At 37.8% G+C, this 24,229-nt stretch overlaps 2 protein-coding genes and 1 long non-coding RNA gene across 6 annotated transcripts in view; 2 read left to right on the top strand and 1 right to left on the bottom strand.

Annotated features, from left to right (window-relative positions):
* Positions 1-24,229, bottom strand: part of LOC134813484 (uncharacterized) — a 52,425-nt gene that overhangs the window by 6,539 nt on the left and 21,657 nt on the right. For 2 of the 4 annotated variants that reach the window (XM_063821290.1, XM_063821288.1), the window contains exons 1-3: positions 10,050-10,150; positions 8,040-8,139; positions 7,432-7,558 (exon numbers count right to left, since the gene is read on the bottom strand). In XM_063821290.1, coding sequence (XP_063677360.1) covers positions 7,432-7,558; positions 8,040-8,139; positions 10,050-10,142 — 320 coding nt within the window. In that variant the 5' untranslated portion in view covers positions 10,143-10,150. Of the gene's footprint in view, positions 1-7,431; positions 7,559-8,039; positions 8,140-10,049; positions 10,151-24,229 lie in introns of those variants that run through there. The other 2 variants (XM_063821291.1, XM_063821289.1) reach the window with 1 other exon arrangement.
* Positions 2,873-5,429, top strand: LOC134812905 (uncharacterized). Its single transcript, XM_063820511.1, has 3 exons — positions 2,873-4,123; positions 4,274-4,381; positions 5,115-5,429. The coding sequence occupies exons 1-3, from the start codon at positions 2,881-2,883 to the stop codon at positions 5,219-5,221; spliced, it is 1,458 nt and encodes a 485-aa protein (XP_063676581.1). The 5' UTR covers positions 2,873-2,880; the 3' UTR covers positions 5,222-5,429.
* LOC134812756 (uncharacterized) lies at positions 12,438-19,956 on the top strand. The gene is made up of 4 exons (XR_010159952.1): positions 12,438-12,496; positions 12,960-13,066; positions 18,585-18,743; positions 19,330-19,956. It is a non-coding gene; the product is annotated as an uncharacterized LOC134812756 (long non-coding RNA).

Raw genomic sequence — 24,229 nt, 5'->3', positions numbered from 1 at the left:
ACAAAACATGGTTTATTGTAAAAACCAGAGCATGCTACCAAAGCTAAGGAACTATTTCCAGATATACATATAACAACCACTGAACACCATCGCTATCTTGGGTCATATACTGGATTAGATCGGAAGAAGGGGTAGAAAAGTTCATATTAAAGGAGACCAACAGTTGGAAAGCAGACACTCTTGGAAATTTGTGTTTCGTAACATTTGTTGCACCTTCACTATGCTATTTCATCTAATAAGTGTTTTTACCCTTTTTACGATTTTACTCACAATTTTACTATTATAATTTGTTGACTGTATTATATAATACTCTAATCTAACTGCGTACAATTCGATTACACTATTAATTGCACGAGGCGCAGCAGAGTACAAATTGATACAGTTATCGCACGAGGCGAAGCCGAGTTCGATTATTGCAGTTATTTCACGAGGCGCAACTGAGTGCAATATCTGGTGTAATGGTATTATACATGCAGTTAGATTAGCGTATAACTCCACGCTTTTGGTGTTATGATCAGTGCTATTAGTTAATAATCGCACTGGATATTCGAGGTTTTCATTTAGAATTAAGTCCTTCATATTATGGAGCCAGAGTGTGAACTATTCACACTCTTTTGTGAGCAACTGACAAAACAGTGCGATTAGATTATAATCGCACTACCTGTGAAGTACCGTTACAGTAATCTAGTACAACTAGACTGTTAACGATGACCTTGATCTGCACTGTTTGGGATTCAGCAGGAATTGGATTTGAACCACAACATGAGAACATACAAGCAACTGCCATACCGGCCCCGTAACAAAACCAAAGAAGCGGTTGGTCACACTAAGCCTCATGGCCCATAGGGTCTCAGAGTATTGAATACGTTGGCAAGTCACTTGCTTCTTCAATTGTGACTCACACGCGGTGGTCACGCGAACTTAACATTTCAACGGATAACCGCCCTCGTAGCCTCAGCGTGTGGCTCTTTATTTACACTATACTATTGAGCTATAATATTAACTTATTATTACGCTAGTGCAACTAATATACTGTAAACTTATGTTAGCGTATGGACAGGAAATTGCGGAACACGATATTACAGTATCTTTCAAAAAATCAGTGCGATTAGTTTTGTAATCGCACTGAATATGTTTTCGATTTCTCTCAAAACAGTGCGATTAGTTTTGTAATCGCACTCCCTGAAAAATTAACCGGTGCGATTATGAAAAAAATAAGTGGCCGTCAAATAGGTCAAAAGTGGAGTTATATTTTAAATGGTGTCTAATCATACAGTAACCATATTGCAGAATTTATCTGTGTATTATATTGTCCAAACTTTAATATTGGGACACAGGCTTGAATTCAGTACAATGTGCTGTTATATACTTTTTTAATGTGTACTTTCAACACTACTATATAACAAATAATTTGAGGAAATGATGTAACAGATTCGACATGGGGTGGCGGGTCCCCATACATCGTGGTCCGGTAGTTTTATTGCGTCCTAATATACAGCTTAAATTTCTGAAGTGGACGGGTTTAAAAATGCTTTCATTTTTCAATCTGTCAGCAGTAGTATATAATAATCACCTCGGATCAAACAGGGACCTGTCAAACAGCTGTCAGACACATCTACAACCTGTCCAAACTATCAACAACCCGTCTACAATAAGAAGCTCTCTTCTGAGTACCTTGGATTGAATTCAATCGGACACTATCCAAAATTGCGTCACACTCACATTTTCATGCCATTGATACATGGAATATGGACCCAAAAATGGCAGCATGAAACAACATGACATACCACAGAGCTTCTGGAATGTCAAGACCAATATTCAAAAGAATTTTGAGGAAATATGTGTACCTACTCACCTCTTTATCAGTATCCTAAATGTCACACCCACACTCACTTACATTGCAAAGCATGAGCGGTATTGTGAAACTACCAATGTAATCCGTATCTCTAGCTCTTGACATTGTTCATCTATATTATATTTTAAACTTGACGAAATCTCCCCGGCAACGGGGACATAGTCGTAAAAACACTGAAAATTGACCAAAAACCGACTCTTCGTTCTGACCAATTTCAGCTCGCGTTACTTTATAAAATTTCCTCCTACAAAGCTTTCGACTAGCGGGTTTCTAGTTTGTTATATTATATTAATATTAAGCGTAAGTATGAAGATCCCAGTGGAAATAACGAACATAGTTGGAATTTATAATTGATTAGTGGATATGAACATTATACTGTGCTGCGTATATTAAGGCGCAACATGAATTTTGATATTTTCACAATTCCAATCACAATTTTGGAGTACGGGACAGAATATAAGTTAGAACGGTACAAATTCTACAATAAACGACCATATCAGGACATATCACCAACAGAATCATGTTTAGGGTTAGGGTCAGGGTTCACACGGCATTCTTTGTGGACTGGCAGGGCTTCTTGGATACTGGTCTGAGGTGACTTAATCGACTTACTCGACTTCGACTGGTGATAGCCTAAGCAATTATTTTTCACCAGATAAAAAGAATAAAATTTGCAAATACGACCACCGGGCGGTTGATTTTTTAAACAGTTAGCCGGCAAGTGAATTGGAACTAGATTAAAATGGCGATTGTAATTAGTTTTTTTTGATAAGGACAGTCTAAGAACATAATTTTATCTAGAAATTAGGAGCAGCAGTTCAATATTAAGGGAACAAAGTTCGAGAATTTCAGGCTATGTGGCATGGCGTGCCACTCAATTATGTTATCTAGCATTTAAAACCTTTGCGGTTCTAAGTAAGTTCGAGTTAAGAGTAATTCCCCTGAAAGTCCCAAATTTTGCGTGACGCCTCCGAATACCCTGATTAGATAATAAGAAATTCATTTCTCGCTCGCAAACCACCGTTATGTTCCTCTTGTTAATCGTCGTCATCATCCTACCTACTGTTGCCTCTGATGATGAGCAGTACACTGCTCTTCATTTTGGAACTTCCGCAAATGACAACATTGGATTCAAGTTTAACATGGCCCCCTTCCAAGACTCCTTTTCGATCTGCACTTGGGCCAAACGTATATATACCTCCTCCTCCTACCCGGTACTGTTTGACTATGAGTCAAGCACGCCGGACAATGAGATCGTGTTAGATGCTACTGGGATTCACAAACATATAGCAGGTGGAGCTGTGAGTGGAAACATGCGGAGTGCGGTAACAAAGCCTGTAGGCAGCTGGTTTAGTTACTGTATTACTTGGTCACTAGCCTCGAGGAGCATTAAGCTGTATATTGATGGTTCTTTAGTAGGCACAGGTACGACAGTCTCTGGAAGAACACTGAAAATGGGAGGTACACTATTCTTTAACCGACTCTCTTACAGTACTAGTTCTGGCTACATTTTCGGAGGCCAACTTTACCAGTTTAATGTCTATTCCCAAGCCTTAAGCTCGACTGAGGTTAAGAAAATAGCGGAAGGTGGACTCTGTTTTGACCTTACAGAATTTGCTGAAACTAGGGTTCTGAAATGGGAACACATTATGTCTCAGTCGAGAAGCGGATCTGTGAGTGAGGTTTTGATCGGATCTATGAGTGAGTTCAAGATGTGTCAATGGAAGAAGGAACTAGATTCTCGGTTGAAAGTGTCTAAAGAGAAGCTGGTTAATATTAGTGGACAACTGAATACAACTCTTGAAGAGCTAGGGACAGTGAAGGGTCATCTGAGTTCCACCAAGGAGGACCTGAATACCACCCAGGAGGAGTTAGGGACAGTGAAAGATCATCTGAATTCTACCCAGGAGGAGTTAGAGACAGTGAAGGATTATCTGAATTCCACCCAGGAGGAGTTAGGGACAGTGAGGGGTCATCTGAATTCCACCCAGGAGGACCTGAATTCCACCCAGGAGGAGTTAGGGACAGTTAAAGGAGAACTCGAAAGAACGGAGCGTGAGCTGCAGACAGAGACGGCCCAGCACAACAAGACAGGAGAGAAGCTGGATACCTGCTCAACCTCCCTTACAAGCACACTGACCCAGCTGGATGACGCCAGGACATTCCACAACATCACCAGATGGGATGTCCTATACACCTCAACCTATTTCAACAAGGTGCTCACGGAGGAATCGTTCAAGCTACTCTCTACCAGTTGGGGAATGTTGGGTAAGTGTAAACTACTTTCATCATTAATTACACTCTTTACTTTTGTATTGTGCAATCACTTATGATGTCAATGTAAACTGTATTAACTTATCGTTCACTTGGAGCATGTTGACATACTCAGTTCAAGTTAATTAAATATGAGTTTTTCAGGGAAGTTTGTTGGTTTGAACATAACTGAAGGTGTAGTTGAACATTTCCGTCAGTACCATCAAGAACCTGTGTGCGACGTCTTCGAGCAAATCACATTTCCAATGCTTAGTAAGTTATATGAAACTGTAAAATAGGCACGTGCACCCGAGGCATCTTTTTATTAATATAAAAAATTAATGATTTAAAAAAAGTTAATGATTCTATCAAACAATAAGGTTTACCAATATCTTCACTTGGTACGTAATATCACGCTACAGTTAAATGTCAATTTTCAAGATTTCCTCATTCTTACTCTAGCAATCCACTCATCACTTCATTATATTATATAATATGGGTAAACTAGACCTGTATTACAGCCCAGTTCCACGGCTCAGTTTTGCGACCAGATTTGACACAAAACTCCGCGCAATGAGTTTTGAAAAGCAAAACTCCGCGAAAGCAGTTTTGTTTACAATGTACGTTTCCACGGTTGGTATTTGCACGCGCGCGTGGGCGCATCATAATGAAATGTCCCACGCGAGCGCCCAGGTTAAAACTGCTTTCACGGAGTTTTGGGTCATATCAAAAATATTTCTCCGTGCGGAGAAATATTTTTGAATTTCATTTCCGGTCGCAAAAATGTGAGAAAAAATGTGAGCAAATCTGGTTGCAAAACTGAGCCGTGGAACTGCAGGGTAAGCCAGGGGAACGGCCCAAAGCAGAGTAACCAGGATGGCCCGGTACCCAAAAACCAGGTTAACTAGCACGGATAAAATAATCATCACATCATTATTAGCTTATATTATTGTACGTACAAGGTTGAGTTTTAACAACCTATAAATAACAATAACCTAACTTTCAGCACAGTTTGAAGGAGTTGACTGGACTAGGGGGATAAACGAGCATTTCAGAGACACTCACTTGGTGAATCGTGATGACTCACCATGCGAGAGTGATACGGAGAGCTAACAAAACAGAGAAAGAAGTACGGAGGACACGTGACTACGGAGGACACGTGACTACGGAGGACACGTGACTACGGAGGACACGTGACTACGGAGGACACGTGACTACGGAGGACACGTGACTACGGAGGACACGTGACTACGGAGGACACGTGACTACGGAGGACACGTGACTACGGAGGACACGTGACTACGGAGGACACGTGACTACGGAGGACTCGTGACTACGGAGGACACGTGACTACGGAGGACACGTGACTACGGAGGACACGTGACTACGGAGGACACGTGACTACGGAGGACACGTGACTGCAGCAACAGCAGCCCAGTCAACTGTCAAGCTCAAGGAACAATCAATGTTTGATTCTTCGGAGACCTTTAAAAGATATAAGCTGAGCAATGAACACCTTACTTTAAATAAAATTTTAGAAACTTTTAGTTCTAGGGGTGGGGAGGGGGGCAAAAGTCAGTTTACATAAGTTGGGTATTATACCACCGCCGTGTTTCATATTTGAAACCTGTAACTTTACGGATAGTATAATTTATACTGTACAGTAATGGGAGACAGCAGTTTTAAGACCGATTAGTGCATTTTTGTTTGATACGTAGTTCCAGTCACTGCTTATCAGCTTTATATTACTATTTAAAGTGTTTAGTTTGTTCCATAGTATACTATAATTTTCGAGTGGAGTTGTACCCCATCCATAATTACTTACATGCTACGAATTTTGACTGATTAAATTTTGCCTTTGTTACAATTTTTACGTTTGAGTTAATAAACTATGATGATTAAATGTATTAAGTTTACTTGATAGAGTGGTTATCTTAAAGTTAAATGTTTTTACAGGCTCTAATGATGTAGTTTTACGAAGATTTCAAGCCTTACGTTGTGTGTTTCCCTTCGTGTCCAAAAGCATTAAAAATGTATACTGTAACTACTCATTCTAGGATTCTGTCGCAAAAATTTGAAAATTTGATTTTTAGGCCAAACACAATTCAATACAAATTTACTCGATCTGATTATCAAATCAATACGGAAATGAACTTTCATGAATATTCTTTCTTTTGATATATTCCCTGAATGAGTCGTGATAGTAAGTCATACCAAGAAGAATAATCTCAATCGGGCACTCAGTTACTGAGCTATACAGGCCAATATATGTAAACTGACTTCCCCTGGCCTCCCCCCCCCCCCCCCCCCCCCCCCCCCCCCCCCCGTGCATGGTTACTACCGGTCGCGGTTATTAGTGTGCAAAATCAGTGTTTACAGATCAAACATCCATTATCCAGTATTCACCTCTAGTCGTAATACTACATATACAAGCACTAGCACTGGAAACTACTCTCTTAATCGTTCGTAATATAAGAATTGTACTAAATTGTGTTTAATGTGGCCATTATCAGAACACATTGTCCAGAAAGGGAACCAATATTTCTGAAGAAGAGGTGATGATTCAGTCCAGCCTTCAGGGCATGTTGTCACTCATTTAGCATACATCATAATGTTGAAATTTAAAATAGAGATGTTTTTGTAACTGTTGATGGAAATTTTGTTCTTCTATGAAAATGTTTTTCTAACTAATAACTATAATTGATGTATTGATAAATGGTGTATCGAGCATATCTAATATCTATATTCGTTTATAAACCATATTATAACAATGGTTTTTAATTACGGGTTACTTTAGCAGTGTCACTGATATTCATCAGTATTTAGTATATGTAGCGCTGTTGCTGTGGACGTGTGGACGTGTTCCCCATGTAATAATAGCAGGTAATGGAACAAAGCTAAAATGACAAGGGCACACTGGGTGCATATTATTGCTTATAGTAAGGATCACATGCCTAATATGTAATATGTACAGTATTACATTTTACAGTGAGCTACCTACACTGCAGTACAGTGTACAACTGTCTACTGATTGACGACATAGGGGGGCCTATATTCAGTGTGATTACTTGCATGTCTACCTATTCTACTCAACTTAACATTCTAGGAATGCAAATGTGCTTCCGTACTTGAATCATTAATCTCAGAGTGCAATTTGCTGGCAAATTCTAATATATGAGTTAGTTTGAATGTTTGTCTAACTGCTGATGATATAGTATATATCATGTTACTCAGGGACATGATATTTAAGGGTCTCCGTTCTTAAAAGACACAAAACATTAAAGCAGAACCAGAAGTGTAAACAAATTATGAAATGGACCAACTTGTTCTTTTCGGTAGCGCGCTGTAGCAAAGTGCGCAACATTCTCAGCTCGTCCAAATCAGCAGCAGGAGCATCAGCAGGACTGGTGCTGCGCCGAGCTAGCGCATTACTCAGAGCAGTCGCTAAACCTGTAAATCAATTGTAATTTGAGCTCAGAGGTTCGGTGAACTTATAACTCATTTGTAAAATATATCATGAGGAGCAATTAAATGAGTAATTATGAGTTATTAAAATGGCAATAATTTGTTACAATACTTGAATAATATTTAAATATATATAATATGTATTACTTGCTTATCAATCATATGTGACAAACAGAAATATTTGCAGTTGCTTGGAACAAAAACTCGCAAAAAATGGCATGACATGCAGAATAAGATAGTGTACATACAACGACATTTTCAAGTTTTACATGTGCTTCAATTCGGTTTATTGAATGTTGCATGGTACAAAATAAAATGATATATCCTTATCAATTTCAGATAAGGAAATTAAACAATACCATATTAACAACAAGTAATTACGAAACCAATAAGGATCTAATTAGAAACTAATTAGGAGATAATAAGGTATTAATAATCTAAATGTAACACATTATATTGAACTCACTGGTTGCTGAGCCGTTAGCCGTAGGGGAGACGTGAGTACTACTACTTGGTCCGACAGTATTGGAGCTATTGGAGCTAGTGTTCTTTGATGACGATATTATCTGAGATATTATCAATTAATAACCAACAATCAGTATCACAATTGTTAGGTACGATAAAACGAAGCAGCCTGTGTAGTAAACTACACAAGCTTCTAATGTAGGGAGAATCTTAACTCTAAAGCAGAAGTTTGTTTACAAACAAGCTATAATGTAACCTAGTATCCTACAGGCTGCAAGGGATATAACGTTATTAATGTAGCTAATAGATTGTTGAACATTATAATGCCAATAATCCATTTTATACACAATCCTTCATAAATTTTATACACAATCCTTCATACATTTTTACTCTAGCTGTCTTGATTTGTACTGATCACCATTTTAGGATGACTTGATTTCTTTTAGGGGTTTTGAATATTTTAATGGTATAAACAGTTTCTTAATATAATACACAATCCTATTATAGTCTAGATTCAACTATGTATCAAGTCATTATCATTAATTCTCATTTCCCTTTGTTCTATAACTGGTAAATATACACATAATATACACATATATAATAACACATCACGACACAGGTAATAAGAGAAAGGGAAATAGAGTCTGTCTAAGTTGACGTTATTAGTACAGTGTAGTAGAGTACATGCGTATAAAGGTAAAATAATGTAGTTGAACACCTCAATGAGAACGGCAGTTTGATGAGGTGGGGACTGTGTAGTACTTGCAATTAAAACCTCGTGATATTGGTGAATAAATTATTCAATAAAGGTCACGGTACACCTTTGATCAATTATTAGGAATATGATTGAGTTTTTGTTTTTTTGATAAAGGACTCGACATCTATAAGTAACTATCATGTTTAGAAGCTATGCGCAATGTTTCAAATTTTAAAATTCTATCCTTCAAATTTCACGTACATCTGTATTATATATTGTAATATATATGCTGGCTGCTAAGAGTACATATTACATATTATAATACATATATTATAATATATATTACATTATTACAATTTTATTACTATCTAGTACTACTATAATTGTACAAATTGAGTTATTATAAAAGCACAGGTTACCGATATGTCTGGCTCTCCCTTCAATGTGTACAGTACCTGGTGAAATTTAGTCTCAAATAATTTGTAATATTTTAAGGAGGAAAGGAGGAAAATTGAGGTTGGAATGATAGCACAATTTAAGCTTGGTCTAGTAACGATGCATATTGCAAATATTGCACATGTGCAAGTAAAAATTTTAATGCAGCTTTTCACTACTGCTCAATTTACTCATATCTAATATACATACACAGACGAGCTGGTCATAACTTTGGTTGTGGGTAATATTTTGTAATGTAGTAAGACATATCCGAGGACAGTCTTTACATGATATAGGGGACAGGGGTTTGATAAAAAATCATAAAAGGTTAGGAACATGCAGAGTAAAAACCCTTAAGTTAAAATTATTCAATTACGCAAATTAATATAAAGTATATTTGGGGAGTTGGTGAACCGCGACCGGATTAGGTCAGAACAATTAATACCTTTTATAAATAGGTCTTAAATGATAAACACTGGTAATATACGAGACTGGTATAATAGAAGTCTGATTGTACAGTGTGATTTACAGAATTGACATGATCTTGACCCTATATCTAGCCCATTTCTGGGTGAATTAAATTCTACTGATGGATCACATCACTACTGATGGTTACATCACTAATTATACGTCACTAATTGGTGATATGATCTGACCCTTGATAATCGGGCCCCCTATGTCGGGCCTCCCGATTGTACCACCAAACCTTGTATTAATTTATTATGGGGCCTATTATGAACGGGTGTTTCAGTGAGAACAATATTTTTAAATAACACAATGAATCTTAAACACACAGTGCAGATGATATTGTTATAAGTTCATCATTGTTCCCAAAAAAGCTTGATTTGATTAGGAATTAAAAACCTAAAAAACCATCACCTGAATGTCATCTGTGCGCTCCATTTTCACAATTCCTGGTTGAATTGGTTTGAAGGGGTTTGTAAGACACACTACTTCGGTCTCTTCAGACATTGTGTCATGAATCTATTCGGTAAAAAACTTGTTCGTGATACAGTAATTGGTCAAGTACATTATTCATTGAAAACAATGGGGAAATTGGAACAAGCTAACACAGTGGTTTTTTATTTATCTATATTAAATGAATAGAATATAGATAGATATAATGGCTTTTGGGCCAAACAGCTACAGTTTCTGGCAACGAACCAAAATATAGACTCTGTGATCTGTGACCACGACAAAAAACGTCGACAACTTCAAAGTAAGACATTCAAAGGGCACCTGCCCCACTATAAATAAATTCTTGTATCTGTAAAAAATAAGGAAAAAAATTCTTCATGAAACAAATATTTGGGGTACCATTTTTGCTTCAGAGGGCAGCAAAAAGCCAAAAAAAGTACCCGAGCAAAGATAGGGGCGGCAAATTTCAATCAGCGGGGGGGGGGGGGGGGGGGGCGGAACAAAAGTTACGTTACGCCACTGCCCAGCCACCAGGTTTTGCTCACTCTGCAAAAGCTGTACTAGAGCATCTATAAGCTTGTAGCACATCCAAGGCTCTCAGAGATAATCAAGGCCTGGTACTTACCACATAAAATGTAATTGCTAGTTAATTGGCAGGATGGGGTCACACATCAAGTCATCATATCAGGGCAGATGGGTACTGGTATGCCTATTAGTCCTAAGGCATTGCCTAAGGCTATACAGTCGAGACCTCTAATTGAGACCAAAATATATAATAATCACAATAAATTACATAGATTAAATCTAGCTTGAAAAGAATTAACTATTCATTTGCAACTAATGTTGACCACCTTTTCACCTGTAAGCTAGGGGTTGTGTGATAATGACCCACAACAACATCAGAGACACATTAGCAAATCACTCTTCAAGAAGTATACAAAGATAACGAGGAGGGGTACTTGGAGAGAGTGTTGAACGTAGAGAAGGCCACTTTCACCCCAGCCGTATTTCTCACAACTGGAGGCATGTCCAAAGAATGTAAGCGGTTTCTAAATAGAGTGGCAGACCTCATCGCCAGGAAAAGAAAAGAGAGGTATTGCGATGTGGTAAGACATGTAAGGACAAGAATAAGATTCGCTATGTTAAGAACCACACTCATAGCTCTACGAGGGTACAGAGGGAAAAAAATGGACAGCAAATATGAGACACCACCATCAGAAGTCTCTTATAACCTCATCCCTGCCCCTATAATACCGCTATGAACCCGTCATAAGCCGGGGACTACTATGAAAGTGATGATGCTGTGTTGTTGAAAGACCTTCGACCAATCAAAGATGTACCTCATCACGCCAAGCAGTTATGCTTGTAAGTGAATATACACTTATAGAGTACAACAACTTTATAACACTCCGAGTAGATGTGTATATATCTAAATAAAATTATTCAAACAATATACACATAATATAGCAATGACCCTATATAAAATCAAACCTTTAAGAATATAAAAAATTCCCTAAACACTCAAAAATTACCCTTGACCTTGTGGCTCCAAGTTAAGATCTAGACTGTTTATATATGTGTATATATCTGATTGTTGATATTTCATATATAATATTGGTAGCAGTGGACAATTTCCGTTACCTCTGTATTGTGCTCTGCCAATTGCAACACTTGAATTACTTTATTGTATATATACTGTTTGACACTTTTTCATTTACTTTTGCAACTAATGTTTAAACAAGACATATCAAATACACCAACAACACTCCTGCGCGCAGTGTTGTGACCTCCCTTCGTCGTATTTTACACATATTTGGACGTTGGCAATTTATTCCATCGATAATTTTAAAGTTTTAACATTTTTATATTAAATTCTTTTTTAATTTAGTTCTAAAACGATTCAGCTTGCTTTCTGTAAAAATTTAATGTACTTTCGTAAAATAATTTTGATGTGGCAGCGATTTGAAAAGGAAATTAGTTAAAAATAATACAAAAAAATCGGACATTTTTTGATATTTAAACATGAATAACTTGGGCTGTGTTGACAGTAGAAAAATTTATTAACCTCTATCCGACAGCTTTAAAATTTTTCTACGCGCCGCGCAAATCCACGCGCGCATTTTAGCGTGTCAAAATCGTTTAAAACTAGAATTAGTTGATGAAGGAGCATAATGCAGATCATACGTTGTACGTGTGGCTTGAACATTATGATTTCGCGCCATTTTTTGTTTCTGCACTCGCTTTGAACTTTCATGGCTTTAACAGCAGTTATCGACTGACGACTTTGCTGTATTACATAGTGTACTTGGTACATAATTGATCAACGATAATAGAAGGAACCCCTGCAACCTTTAAAGGGCTCGTGTTACTTTAACATCACTTTTAAATTTCACGAAAGCAGATAAAAGGTAGGTTTTCGTTGAACCAAAGTAAGCTAATATCAATTAGAACGAGTATAATTGTGTTACTTTAATACATCGCTTGGTACTGTATTTTATAGTTAACTAACGACATTCTCGCTTTAGGTTATTTTATATAAAACACTTTTATCATTGTTGATTGTGACTTGTCCAATCATTGCACTAGTTTATTACAAAGATTATCAAAATCTTGCGGTAAAATTATTATACAAGCACCCATAAATGACAAAAGTCATTTAATTTCAACATTCCTCATTGCTTTTGTGATTTCCTGCAGCTCTTACTACTGGGCAGCTCTTACTACTGGGCAGGTCGCCCCGTGGTGGTTCATGGAGGCGTCTCAAAAAAAACTGACTGAACTATAATCTAAATATGATAAGTGCTTATTAACCTCTCTGCTTTAATTCAAACCTTTTATAGAATCTACATATGAACTTACAATGTTTTGCAGTTTTAGTGACGTTGCAGAAACTCCGGAATACTGTGGATTGGGAGGAGGAGAAAGTGATAATTCTGTTATATGGCCTGTTTCTAGGACACGATAAACTTCCTAATAAGGTATTTTTTTCAGGATACGATAAACTTCTTAATAAGGTACAGGGTGGCCCATAAGTGACTACCCACACGCAACCTCTTAATAACTCACGTAATTCATCTCCAAATTGCACCAAAATTTCAGAGATTATAGATATGGGTCAAACTTAAATTTCCTGAAAGTTTCGTAAGCCACGCTCAATTACAGTGGGCGTGGCGTGACACTCCCTCTTTTTCACTATTGTCTTCATAAAATGAGAACGCTTTAAGCTAAGAACTCAAAATTTTTTGCACACATTTGGCTTGATAATTGAAAACTTTTCCCAAAGTTTCAAGTTCATTGGTTAAAATATGGCTAAGTTATGACCATTTCAAAACTCATCGGATACGTGATCCGAGCACTCAGTCAGTGATTCGTCACTTGGTTAATGGCCTGTTTGGCTCACATGCACCGCTTGATTGGTTGCAGCCTGCTTATGGGCCGGCCTATACAGCTGACTGCACCTAAAACGCTATCACACGAATTTATGGTGGTGTCACCATTTCAGGGCTTGTTAGCCCTGCTAGTCACAGGTTCCTTACAATCAATAAAAAGGAATGAACCATCCATTGAATCATCGAACCGGGCCTACCGAATCACAAAGAAACACAAACTTTTGGACCGTGATTTCCAATCGAGGATAGATTTCGCCAACACATTCCTGTCCAAGCAGAATGTGGATCCCTACTTTGAGGGCGAAATCTGGTACAGCGACAATGCCATATAAACGGATATGTCAACTCCCAGAATGCAATTCACTGGGGCTCTACTAGACCGGATGAAGTGGTGGAGAGAACGGCTTTTCCTGAAAAGTCACGATCTGGTTTTATCCTAAAAATTTGTGTTTCCCTTTCTAGCAAAGTCATCATCGGTATCCAATCAAAGCCTAATGAACCTCATTAATACACGCTAATGCCTTACTCTTGATCAGATTGGGTGACGAGATCACTAATTGAGTGCAAATATCACTGACTGAGTGCTCGGATAACATATCCGATGGATTTTAAAATGGTCATAACTCAGCCATATTTTAACCAATGAACTTGAAACTTTTGGAAAAGTTTTCAATTATCAAGCCAAATGTGTGCAAAAAATTTTGAGTTCTTAGCTTAAAGCGTTCTCATTTTATGAAGACAATAGTGAAAAAGAGGGAGTGTCACGCCACGCCCACTGTAATTGGGCGTGGCTTACGAAACTTTCAGGAAATCCTGGGGTGGCCCATAAGTGACTACCCACACGCAACCTCTTAATAACTCACGTAATTCGTCTCCAAATTGCACCAAAATTTCAGAGATTATAGATATGGGTCAAACTTAGATTTCCTGAAAGTTTCGTAAGCCACGCCCAATTACAGTGGGCGTGGCGTGACACTCCCTCTTTTTCACTATTGTCTTCATAAAATGAGAACGCTTTAAGCTAAGAACTCAAAATTTTTTGCACACATTTGGCTTGATAATTGAAAACTTTTCCAAAAGTTTCAAGTTCATTGGTTAAAATATGGCTGAGTTATGACCATTTTAAAATCCATCGGATATGTGATCCGAGCACTCAGTCAGTGATATTTGCACTCAATTAGTGATCTCGTCACCCAATCTGATCAAGAGTAAGGCGTTAGCGTGTATTAATGAGGTTCATTAGGCTTTGATTGGATACCGATGATGACTTTGCTAGAAAGGGAAACACAAATTTTTAGGATAAAACCAGATCGTGACTTTTCAGGAAAAGCCGTTCTCTCCACCACTTCATCCGGTCTAGTAGAGCCCCAGTGAATTGCATTCTGGGAGTTGACATATCCGTTTATATGGCATTGTCGCTGTACCAGATTTCGCCCTCAAAGTAGGGATCCACATTCTGCTTGGACAGGAATGTGTTGGCGAAATCTATCCTCGATTGGAAATCACGGTCCAAAAGTTTGTGTTTCTTTGTGATTCGGTAGGCCCGGTTCGATGATTCAATGGATGGTTCATTCCTTTTTATTGATTGTAAGGAACCTGTGACTAGCAGGGCTAACAAGCCCTGAAATGGTGACACCACCATAAATTCGTGTGATAGCGTTTTAGGTGCAGTCAGCTGTATAGGCCGGCCCATAAGCAGGCTGCAACCAATCAAGCGGTGCATGTGAGCCAAACAGGCCATTAACCAAGTGACGAATCACTGACTGAGTGCTCGGATCACGTATCCGATGAGTTTTGAAATGGTCATAACTCAGCCATATTTTAACCAATGAACTTGAAACTTTGGGAAAAGTTTTCGATTATCAAGCCAAATGTGTGCAAAAAATTTTGAGTTGTTAGCTTAAAGCGTTCTCATTTTATGAAGACAATAGTGAAAAAGAGGGAGTGTCACGCCACGCCCACTGTAATTGAGCGTGGCTTACGAAACTTTCAGGAAATTTAAGTTTGACCCATATCTATAATCTCTGAAATTTTGGTGCAATTTGAAGATGAATTACGTGAGTTATTAAGAGGTTGCGTGTGGGTAGTCACTTATGGGCCACCCTGTAAGATCTGTAGATAGGACACGATTAACTTCCTAATACAGTATGTGTAGATGATAACCTCCCTTCCTCTTCTAGATCAGATGGCTAAGTTACGGTGCAAAGACGGGTAGCTTGAGACTACCCGTTGTTACCTATAATCTAACTCACTCTTTCCACATACGCGGCTAACCTGTTCCCGATCAATATTCAGGTAGTGGAGAACTTAGAGTTAGATTATTTATTCCGCTTTTTGATTTTCCCCAGTCTTCATGCTAGATTCCCGTTCATTTTAGAGCCTCATTTAATCAGTCGGCCTTACTAAAGAACCTCTCACCCTAATAAGAACACGTAACTTGAAGTCTGATCGACTACATAGCTTTCGCTACAGCACTAACACGTGCATTTACAGAGGAGCAAAAGTTTGCGGAGGCATCCTAGAACGGTACATATTTTAATATATCATGCACGGGTGCCATTCTGTTTGTTTGGTTCACAGCTATTTCCTACTCCTAGACTCCGTGTTCGGACTTTTGATTTCTGTACCAGTTTATCGTTAACTTAGAGTTAGATTATTATTCCGCTTTTTGATTTTCCCCACTCTCCATGCTAGATTCCCGTTCATTTTAGAGCCTCATTTAATCAGTCGGCCTTACTAAAGAACCTCTCACCCTAATAAGTACACGTAACTTGAAGTCTGATCGACTACATAGCTTTCGCTACAGCACTAACACGTGCATTTACAGAGGAGCAAAAGTTTGCGGAGGCATCCTAGAACGGTACATATTTTAACATATCATGCACGGGTGCCATTCTGTTTGTTTGGTTCACAGTTATTTCCTACTCCTAGACTTTTGATTTCTGTACCAGTTTATCGTTAACTTAGAGTTAGATTATTATTCCGCGTTTTGATTTTCCCCACTCTCCATGCTATTATTGCTAGATTCCCGTTCATTTTAGAGCCTCATTTAATCAGTCGGCCTTACTAAAGAACCTCTCACCCTAATAAGAACACGTAACTTTAAGTCTGATCGACTACATAGCTTTCGCTACAGTACTAACACGTGCATTTACAGAGGAGCAAAAGTTTGTGGAGGCATCCTAGAACGGTACATATTTTAATATATCATGCACGGGTGCCATTCTGTTTGTTTGGTTCACAGCTATTTCCTACTCCTAGACTCCGTGTTCGGACTTTTGATTTCTGTACCAGTTTATCGTTAACTTAGAGTTAGATTATTATTCCGCTTTTTGATTTCCCCACTCTCCATGCTAGATTCCCGTTCATTTTAGAGCCTCATTTAATCAGTCGGCCTTACTAAAGAACCTCTCACCCTCTTAAGAACACGTAACTTTAAGTCTGATCAACTACATAGCTTTCGCTACAGCACTAACACGTGCATTTACAGAGGAGCAAAAGTTTGCGGAGGCATCCTACGGTACATATTTTAATATATCATGCACGGGTGCCATTCTGTTTGTTAGGTTCACAGCTATTTCCTACTCCTAAACTCCGTGTTCGGACTTTTGATTTCTGTACCAGTTTATCATTAACTTAGAGTTAGATTATTTATTCCGCTTTTTGATTTTCCCCACTCTCCATGCTATTATTGCTAGATTCCCGTTCATTTCAGAGCCTCATTTAATCAGTCGGCCTTACTAAAGAACCTCTCACCCTAATAAGTACACGTAACTTGAAGTCTGATCGACTACATAGCTTTCGCTACAGCACTAACACGTGCATTTACAGAGGAGCAAAAGTTTGCGGAGGCATCCTAGAACGGTACATATTTTAACATATCATGCACGGGTGCCATTCTGTTTGTTTGGTTCACAGTTATTTCCTACTCCTAGACTTTTGATTTCTGTACCAGTTTATCGTTAACTTAGAGTTAGATTATTATTCCGCGTTTTGATTTTCCCCACTCTCCATGCTATTATTGCTAGATTCCTGTTCATTTCAGAGCCTCATTTAATCAGTCGGCCTTACTAAAGAACCTCTCACCCTAATAAGAACACGTAACTTGAAGTCTGATCAACTACATAGCTTTCGCTACAGCACTAACACGTGCATTTACAGAGGAGCAAAAGTTTGCGGAGGCATCCTAGAACGGTACATATTTTAATATATCATGCACGGGTGCCATTCTGTTTGTTTGGTTCACAGCTATTTCCTACTCCTAGACTCCTTGTTCGGACTTTTGATTTCTGTACCAGTTTATCGTTAACTTATAGAGTTAGATTATTTATTCCGCTTTTTGATTTCCCCCACTCTCCATGCTATTATTGCTAGATTCCCGTTCATTTTAGAGCCTCATTTAATCAGTCGGCCTTACTAAAGAACCTCTCACCCTAATAAGAACACGTAACTTGAAGTCTGATCGACTACATAGCTTTCGCATACCGTTTCGTATCACGTATTTATCATCTCTCCTTCTTCAGAGACTGGCTTTATTTCAACATACCGTATCGTATCACGTTTTTATCGTCTCTCCTTCTTCAGAGACAGGCTTTATTTCAACATACCGTATCGTATCACGTTTTTATCGTCTCTCCTTCTTCAGAGATAGGCTTTCTTTCAGCATGGTTACCCAGAGACTTGATGGTATCAGGGTTCTCGATGTTCTGAGTAATGAATTTAGTTTTTCCCTTCATTCATTCTAAGTCCCACTGTGGCAGCAACCCTTTCTATCTCTTGCATCAGCGTCTCTGTCTCCTTTTCAGTATCTGCTATCAGAGCAATGTCATCCACAAAACCAGTGACCGATATCTTCTCCACCTTGACTCTCCTACTCCTATAAGGCTTAATGGTAAATCCTATTTCAGGGTGCTTGCTTAAGGCTTGTCTCATGCAATAGTCTAGGGCTATTATAATGAACAGGTACGGTATGGTGCTAACATCTGCAAGATCTTAAGGAGAGAGTGGCGTGACACACCCTCTGTAATCAATAAAATTTTGCGAAACTTTCAGAAATACTAAGTTTGACCCAGATTTAAAGGTCGCTAGACTGAATGTAATATTTCAGTTAACAACTCTACCTCGATTCGATGCAGTGCACAGTGGGAAAGGTTGAAGTTGACGTTCAAGCAGTCACCCTGCCGAACAAGAAATCTTTCAGGCCAAGAGGCTAGGTGACTAGAAACTCAATCACTATATCCGTGAAACTTGTCGGGAGCACTGTTATGTGAGTTATTTTACCTTCTAAATTCCAATGAGCATGAAAATTACCCAGGTTCATGGAATGCACGAAAATGAACAAAAATTAATATTCTCCTAAAACTAAAAGTGCTCAGAACGGTTTAAAACTGGCCGGAAAGCGTTTAGATTGGTCCTAGGACCACTCAAACCAAGTTTGGGAATCACTGCATGTCTACAACCGATGTAACCAATGTTCCAAAATGTTCCAATTTTGTCCCAATAACTCGTTCACCAGCCTACCTCCGTTCACCAGCATGCGCTGTGACCATCATGGTCACGGCGCAAGATGCGCGCATTTTAAAATTGCGGGAACACATTTTAATTGCCATTGTACATTATAGTACATAGTGGACAGTGGAGTGTGTGGTCTGATACTTGATAGTAGACAGAGGTTATATTTGAAACATTCCCGGTGCCTTCAACTGTTCTTTACTGTGCATGCACTGACTATTTGATTGCTTAAACGAATAGGCGGGCCTTCAAAAACATTAGTTTCAATGTTTTCATAGTTTTATGATGCAAATATAATTTTTCCATTTACATAACTGATAATACCCCCAATATCTTTTCAGTTGTGGAGGTCGGACCGAAACTGTAATCAGACACTAAACATTGACGAGGACCAATTACTCTACTCCTTCAATGATTAATAAAGATCGCTGATTGCTTTTACTAATGTATAATGTTAAAATGAAAGAGAAACTATCGAGACAAGAGAAAAAGGCACTCATTTATTTATAGTTTTATGTCTTAACAATGATATTCGAAAGCTAATTTTAAAAACTGGCTCTGAATCCTTGCTAAATGATTTGGGAAGGTGTAAGGGCTTAATATGCCTGTAGACATCAATTTCAGTGGGTTTTATGAAGTTTATGATTATAAGAGTATATTTTGGGACTGAAATAAGCGCAAGACCTTCGACGTTTCTATTCCTACTGTTTTTTTAATTTAGCAAATATACAAACAAATTTTATACTGTCGTAAAGATAAAATATTTAGTTATCGGATAGAGACTTGAAAATTAAGTATTACAATAACCAAGCTAAAATATTCAATGTTAAACTCAAAAATTTTCACGCGTCTATGAAGAAATATTTAGTTCTGCGCGTAGTTTTTTGGTCACATCTACGGCAAATTTTCGCCAATTTTGTTCATAGTTTCAAAATGTTATTTAGTAGACAAATTACTTTCGGACTACATCCATATTGTTTATTTAAGTCTAAAAGAAACAACATTTATTTGACTTCAAAATTGTTCAATCTGAATACGAGCTAATTACGACGAAGGGAGGTCACAACACTGCGCGCAGGAGTGAACAATAAACATACTGGAATCATGAAAAAAGTTCATCATTGGTCAGGCAATTGTAGGGAACAAGTAATTTTGTTGGGAAAAGGTTTGTCAGTTCAACATGAGAAAAAATTTAAATTGATACATTAAATTACAAAATATAGGGTATACATTTACCAGTAGAAGTTAAATTTGTTAAATGTTAAAAGATTAAATAATATCATAAGCACGTTTGAAAAGAATCGTTTTCGGATACACTTTATAAGAGTCCAATGACAGTATTATTATCAAACAGGTCAATGTTTATTTAATATTATTATTTCCAATCCCTCTTTCGACAAATATGAGTTCGACTGCAAATTATTTTGTCATACGTTGTATGACCCGCCGCGCACGAGTGCGCGGCTCCCCCTTGTATCGTCAGGACGATAAAGGGGGTTTTACATAGTGAAACGACTGTCGAAGTCGCAACGTGATACAAATATTACCCACTGCGAGCTGATCATTCGCGAGGTGAAAATGAGCGCTGGGGACGATCTCTCTGAAATTTTACCTGTTGGTTCAGTGGACGATTTTAGCCACAGCGCCTTAAATTTAGCACGATCGTCCATAATCACACAAAGTTATAGCTAATTTAGTGATGTAAACACTCGTCGCAATATACTGGAATTGAATCGAGCGCGTTACTATGGTTACTGCGCGTTGATATGGTTACTAGATTTAGATTAGATTCATCGTTTTAGCGCGCGTAGCATGTAGCATTATTACAATTCTATCATATTGTCATATTATTATTAGATGATATGCACGAGTTTAGCTGCATTTTACATTAATTTCAGGAATCTGCAAGATTTGTAATCGATTAGATAATATTTAATTTCGTTCTTCATTGCCAGTTCTGCAATTGCCAGTTCTGCAATTTATCTTATTCTGACAAGTTTATAGCAGCATAAATTGGAAAAATTTTCATGCTCTCACAGCAGTTCTTGCATTAACCCGTGCATTAGTAAAATCACAGTTTCATACCATGCCAAAAAGCTTGCAGTGGGACATTGCAACATGCAGGGAGGACTAACAGGTATGCCAAAATGTCTTGAAATCCAAGATCTAATCTGGAAAGAGAAATTAGATGTTTTATGCCTGAATGAAACAAATCTTAAGTCGGATATTGACTCAGCCAGTCTAAACCTACCCAAGAATTTTACTTTTATCCGCAAAGACCGTCCTAACGACAATGGTCATGGGGGATGTGGCATTCTCATCAGTGAGCACATAAAGTTTAAAATGATTCAACTAAACTTAGTTTTGCAATATGACCAAATCGAGGCTATTTGGATCCATCTTACAGATTGCAATATTTTCATCTGCTGTTTCTACAGATCTGAGTTGTTTAGTCCTCTTGACAAATTTTTAGATTATATGACAGACTGCATGATGAGTATAGGAAGTAAGAATGTTATTTGGCTGGGTGATGTAAATGTAGACCAAAACAACATCAGCAGTATGAACTATAAGAAATTAGACATTACAATGAAAATGTTTGGAATGGTACAGGTAGTTCAGGATATTACCCGCATTGCTAAACTAGGAAACAGAATCACAAAGACCACAATCGATGTTGTCATAACAAACACTTACTCCAAGTTTTTTGATTGCAAAGTCCTTGATGATTGTATAGGAGATCATCAGGTCGTAAAGTTCATTGTCGATTTCAATGTGCATAAGGCCTCAAAATTCAAGAAGTTACTAATAAGAGATCACAGCAAAATGAATGTTACTGCTCTTAAAGAATTTTTGGAAACTTGTGATTATAGACCAATAATAGATTCAACTAGTCTGAATGATGCAGTTGATGGTTTAAACGAACATATTGATCACTACTATGATCACTTCTGTCCAATTAAACAAATTAAGTGCCATAGTGATTACATCCATAAGCCATCTCCAGAATTTTTAGAAAGTAAGAAATTGAAAGGGAAACTTTACCGTAAATTTTTAACACACAACAAGAACAGACGTATACATCCAAATGGTCTTATACACTGTAATAAATGTGACTCATTATGGATGGCATATAAACGGCAGAGAAACTATTCAACCTATTTGTCTAGAATTAATAGGAAGACTAACTTAGCAACAGAACTGAAAGCCAAGTGTGCCATGAATGATCTAAAGGGTGTATGGAAAACGATAAAGACAGCATCAAATCTGCCTGTTAAAGCTAACAATATCAATAACAATCTTGATGCTGAAACCACCAATAAATATTTTGCTGAAATAGGTCCAAAGATCCAAGCAGAAGTGCAGCTGGAAAATGAAAATGAATTTCTATCTTATCTACAAAATGAGCAGATTGACAACGAGACCAGCTTGAATAGCTTTACTGAAATAACTGAGTCCAATATCTTAGACTATGTGGCAAGTATCCCTTGTAGCAAATCCACTAATGATCATATACCATTGAGAGTGTTTAGACAAATTTTACCTGCATTTATTGCTCCATTAACACATCTTGTAAATTTGAGTTTATCCAGTGGCATCATGCCAAACAGCTGCAAGGTTGCAAAAGTCACCCCAATCCATAAGGATGGTGATACTGAGAATCCTAGTAATTATCGACCAATCTCAATTTTACCGATTCTTGGAAAGTGCATCGAATTCTGTGTGAACTCCCAACTGACTCAATATCTTGATGAAAAGGGAATACTTTCAGAGCATCAATATGGTTTCCGTAAAGATCACTCTACAACTTATCTCATGTTAGATCTGTTTGATCGTATATTTACTGCTAAGAACAGTGCCAAGCATCCTGCAATTATCTTCCTGGACATCAGAAAGGCATTTGATACTGTTAACCATGATATTCTAATTCAAAAGCTGAAGCATTATGGAATAAAAGATACTGCATTGAGCTGGTTTAGGAGCTTCCTCACAGATAGATTACAGCAAACTAGAGTTGGGAGTAGGATAAGCAGTGTACATTCATTGAACTCTGGAGTGCCTCAAGGAAGTATATTAGGACCAATTCTATTCAGCATTTTTATCAATGACCTGCCTAATGCATGCCTATTTTCTAAACCTTATCTATTTGCTGATGACGGTGCATTATATTTTGACAATATATCTAGAGGAAACTATGGTAACATCAAACAAGAGTTGAAATTAGTTATCAGATGGCTTCAGGCTAATAAACTATCCCTGAATAATGAAAAAACAAAACTAATGATCCTTGACTCTAAGCCTAACCTTGATGCCATCCTTGTTGAAATTTGTGATGACCTTACTTTGGTAATCTGTGAAACTAAATCCCATAAGTACCTTGGACTTATAGTTGACAGCAGATTGACATTTAATGAACATATTGATAACATTAAGAAAAAGATATCCAAAAGAATTGGTGCTATGTATAGATCAAAAAAACTTCTCCCTCTTAAGTTCAGGAAGATGTTTGCTAATGCACTTATGTTGCCACATTTTGACTACTTAGACACCATCTGGTCAAGAACATATAAAAAACGACTAGGAGAGTTAGATATCATGTACAAAAAGGTTGCTAAAATAGCCCTAGATGTAAACATCAGAGAGAGGTCGGTTAATGTATACAAAAATATGGGATGGCTTCCTCTCCATTTGAGACGACAGGTTCATCTTAGCTCATATATGTACCGTATAATCAATGAAACATGTCCAAAGCATTTTATCGGGAAATTCTCGTATATTTCTGGTGGATCACGTGAGGCAGAAAACTGCAATCTTTATACTCCTAAATCAAGATCTCACAAGGAGTTTAACTATCTAGGAACTAAGGCCTGGAACATATTACCAAAGTCCCTTAGAGAGTGTGACGACGTTAAGAAATTTTCTAAGTTATACAAAGAAACTCTTATGAATATGGTGCTAACTGATGAGAATTACCAAGGGGATAACTCTTACGATAAATTCATGATCCCACCCAACACTAGCCAATGTATCTAGGCAGTTATGTTATTTCAGTTAAGTTATCTCAGTACATAAGTGAATCCAATCCATCCCCTGCAATCAAAGTATTTCCATGCCTATTAAGCTATTACAGGAAATTAGGAACATCAGTGGAAAGGTGCACTGTCAATCATTATTGCTCCATACCTCCAGTCCTCCTGTTATGTGCAATTCTCACTGCTATGTATGCTCCTCATTTGTATC

The sequence above is a fragment of the Bolinopsis microptera genome, chromosome 3, assembly GCF_026151205.1.
Source record: "Bolinopsis microptera isolate Bmic1 chromosome 3, MBARI_Bmic_1.0, whole genome shotgun sequence".
In the NCBI taxonomy this organism is placed as follows: Eukaryota; Metazoa; Ctenophora; class Tentaculata; order Lobata; family Bolinopsidae; genus Bolinopsis; species Bolinopsis microptera.
Note: the sequence above shows the minus strand (reverse complement) of the source record. Positions and strands in the feature narration are given on the sequence as shown.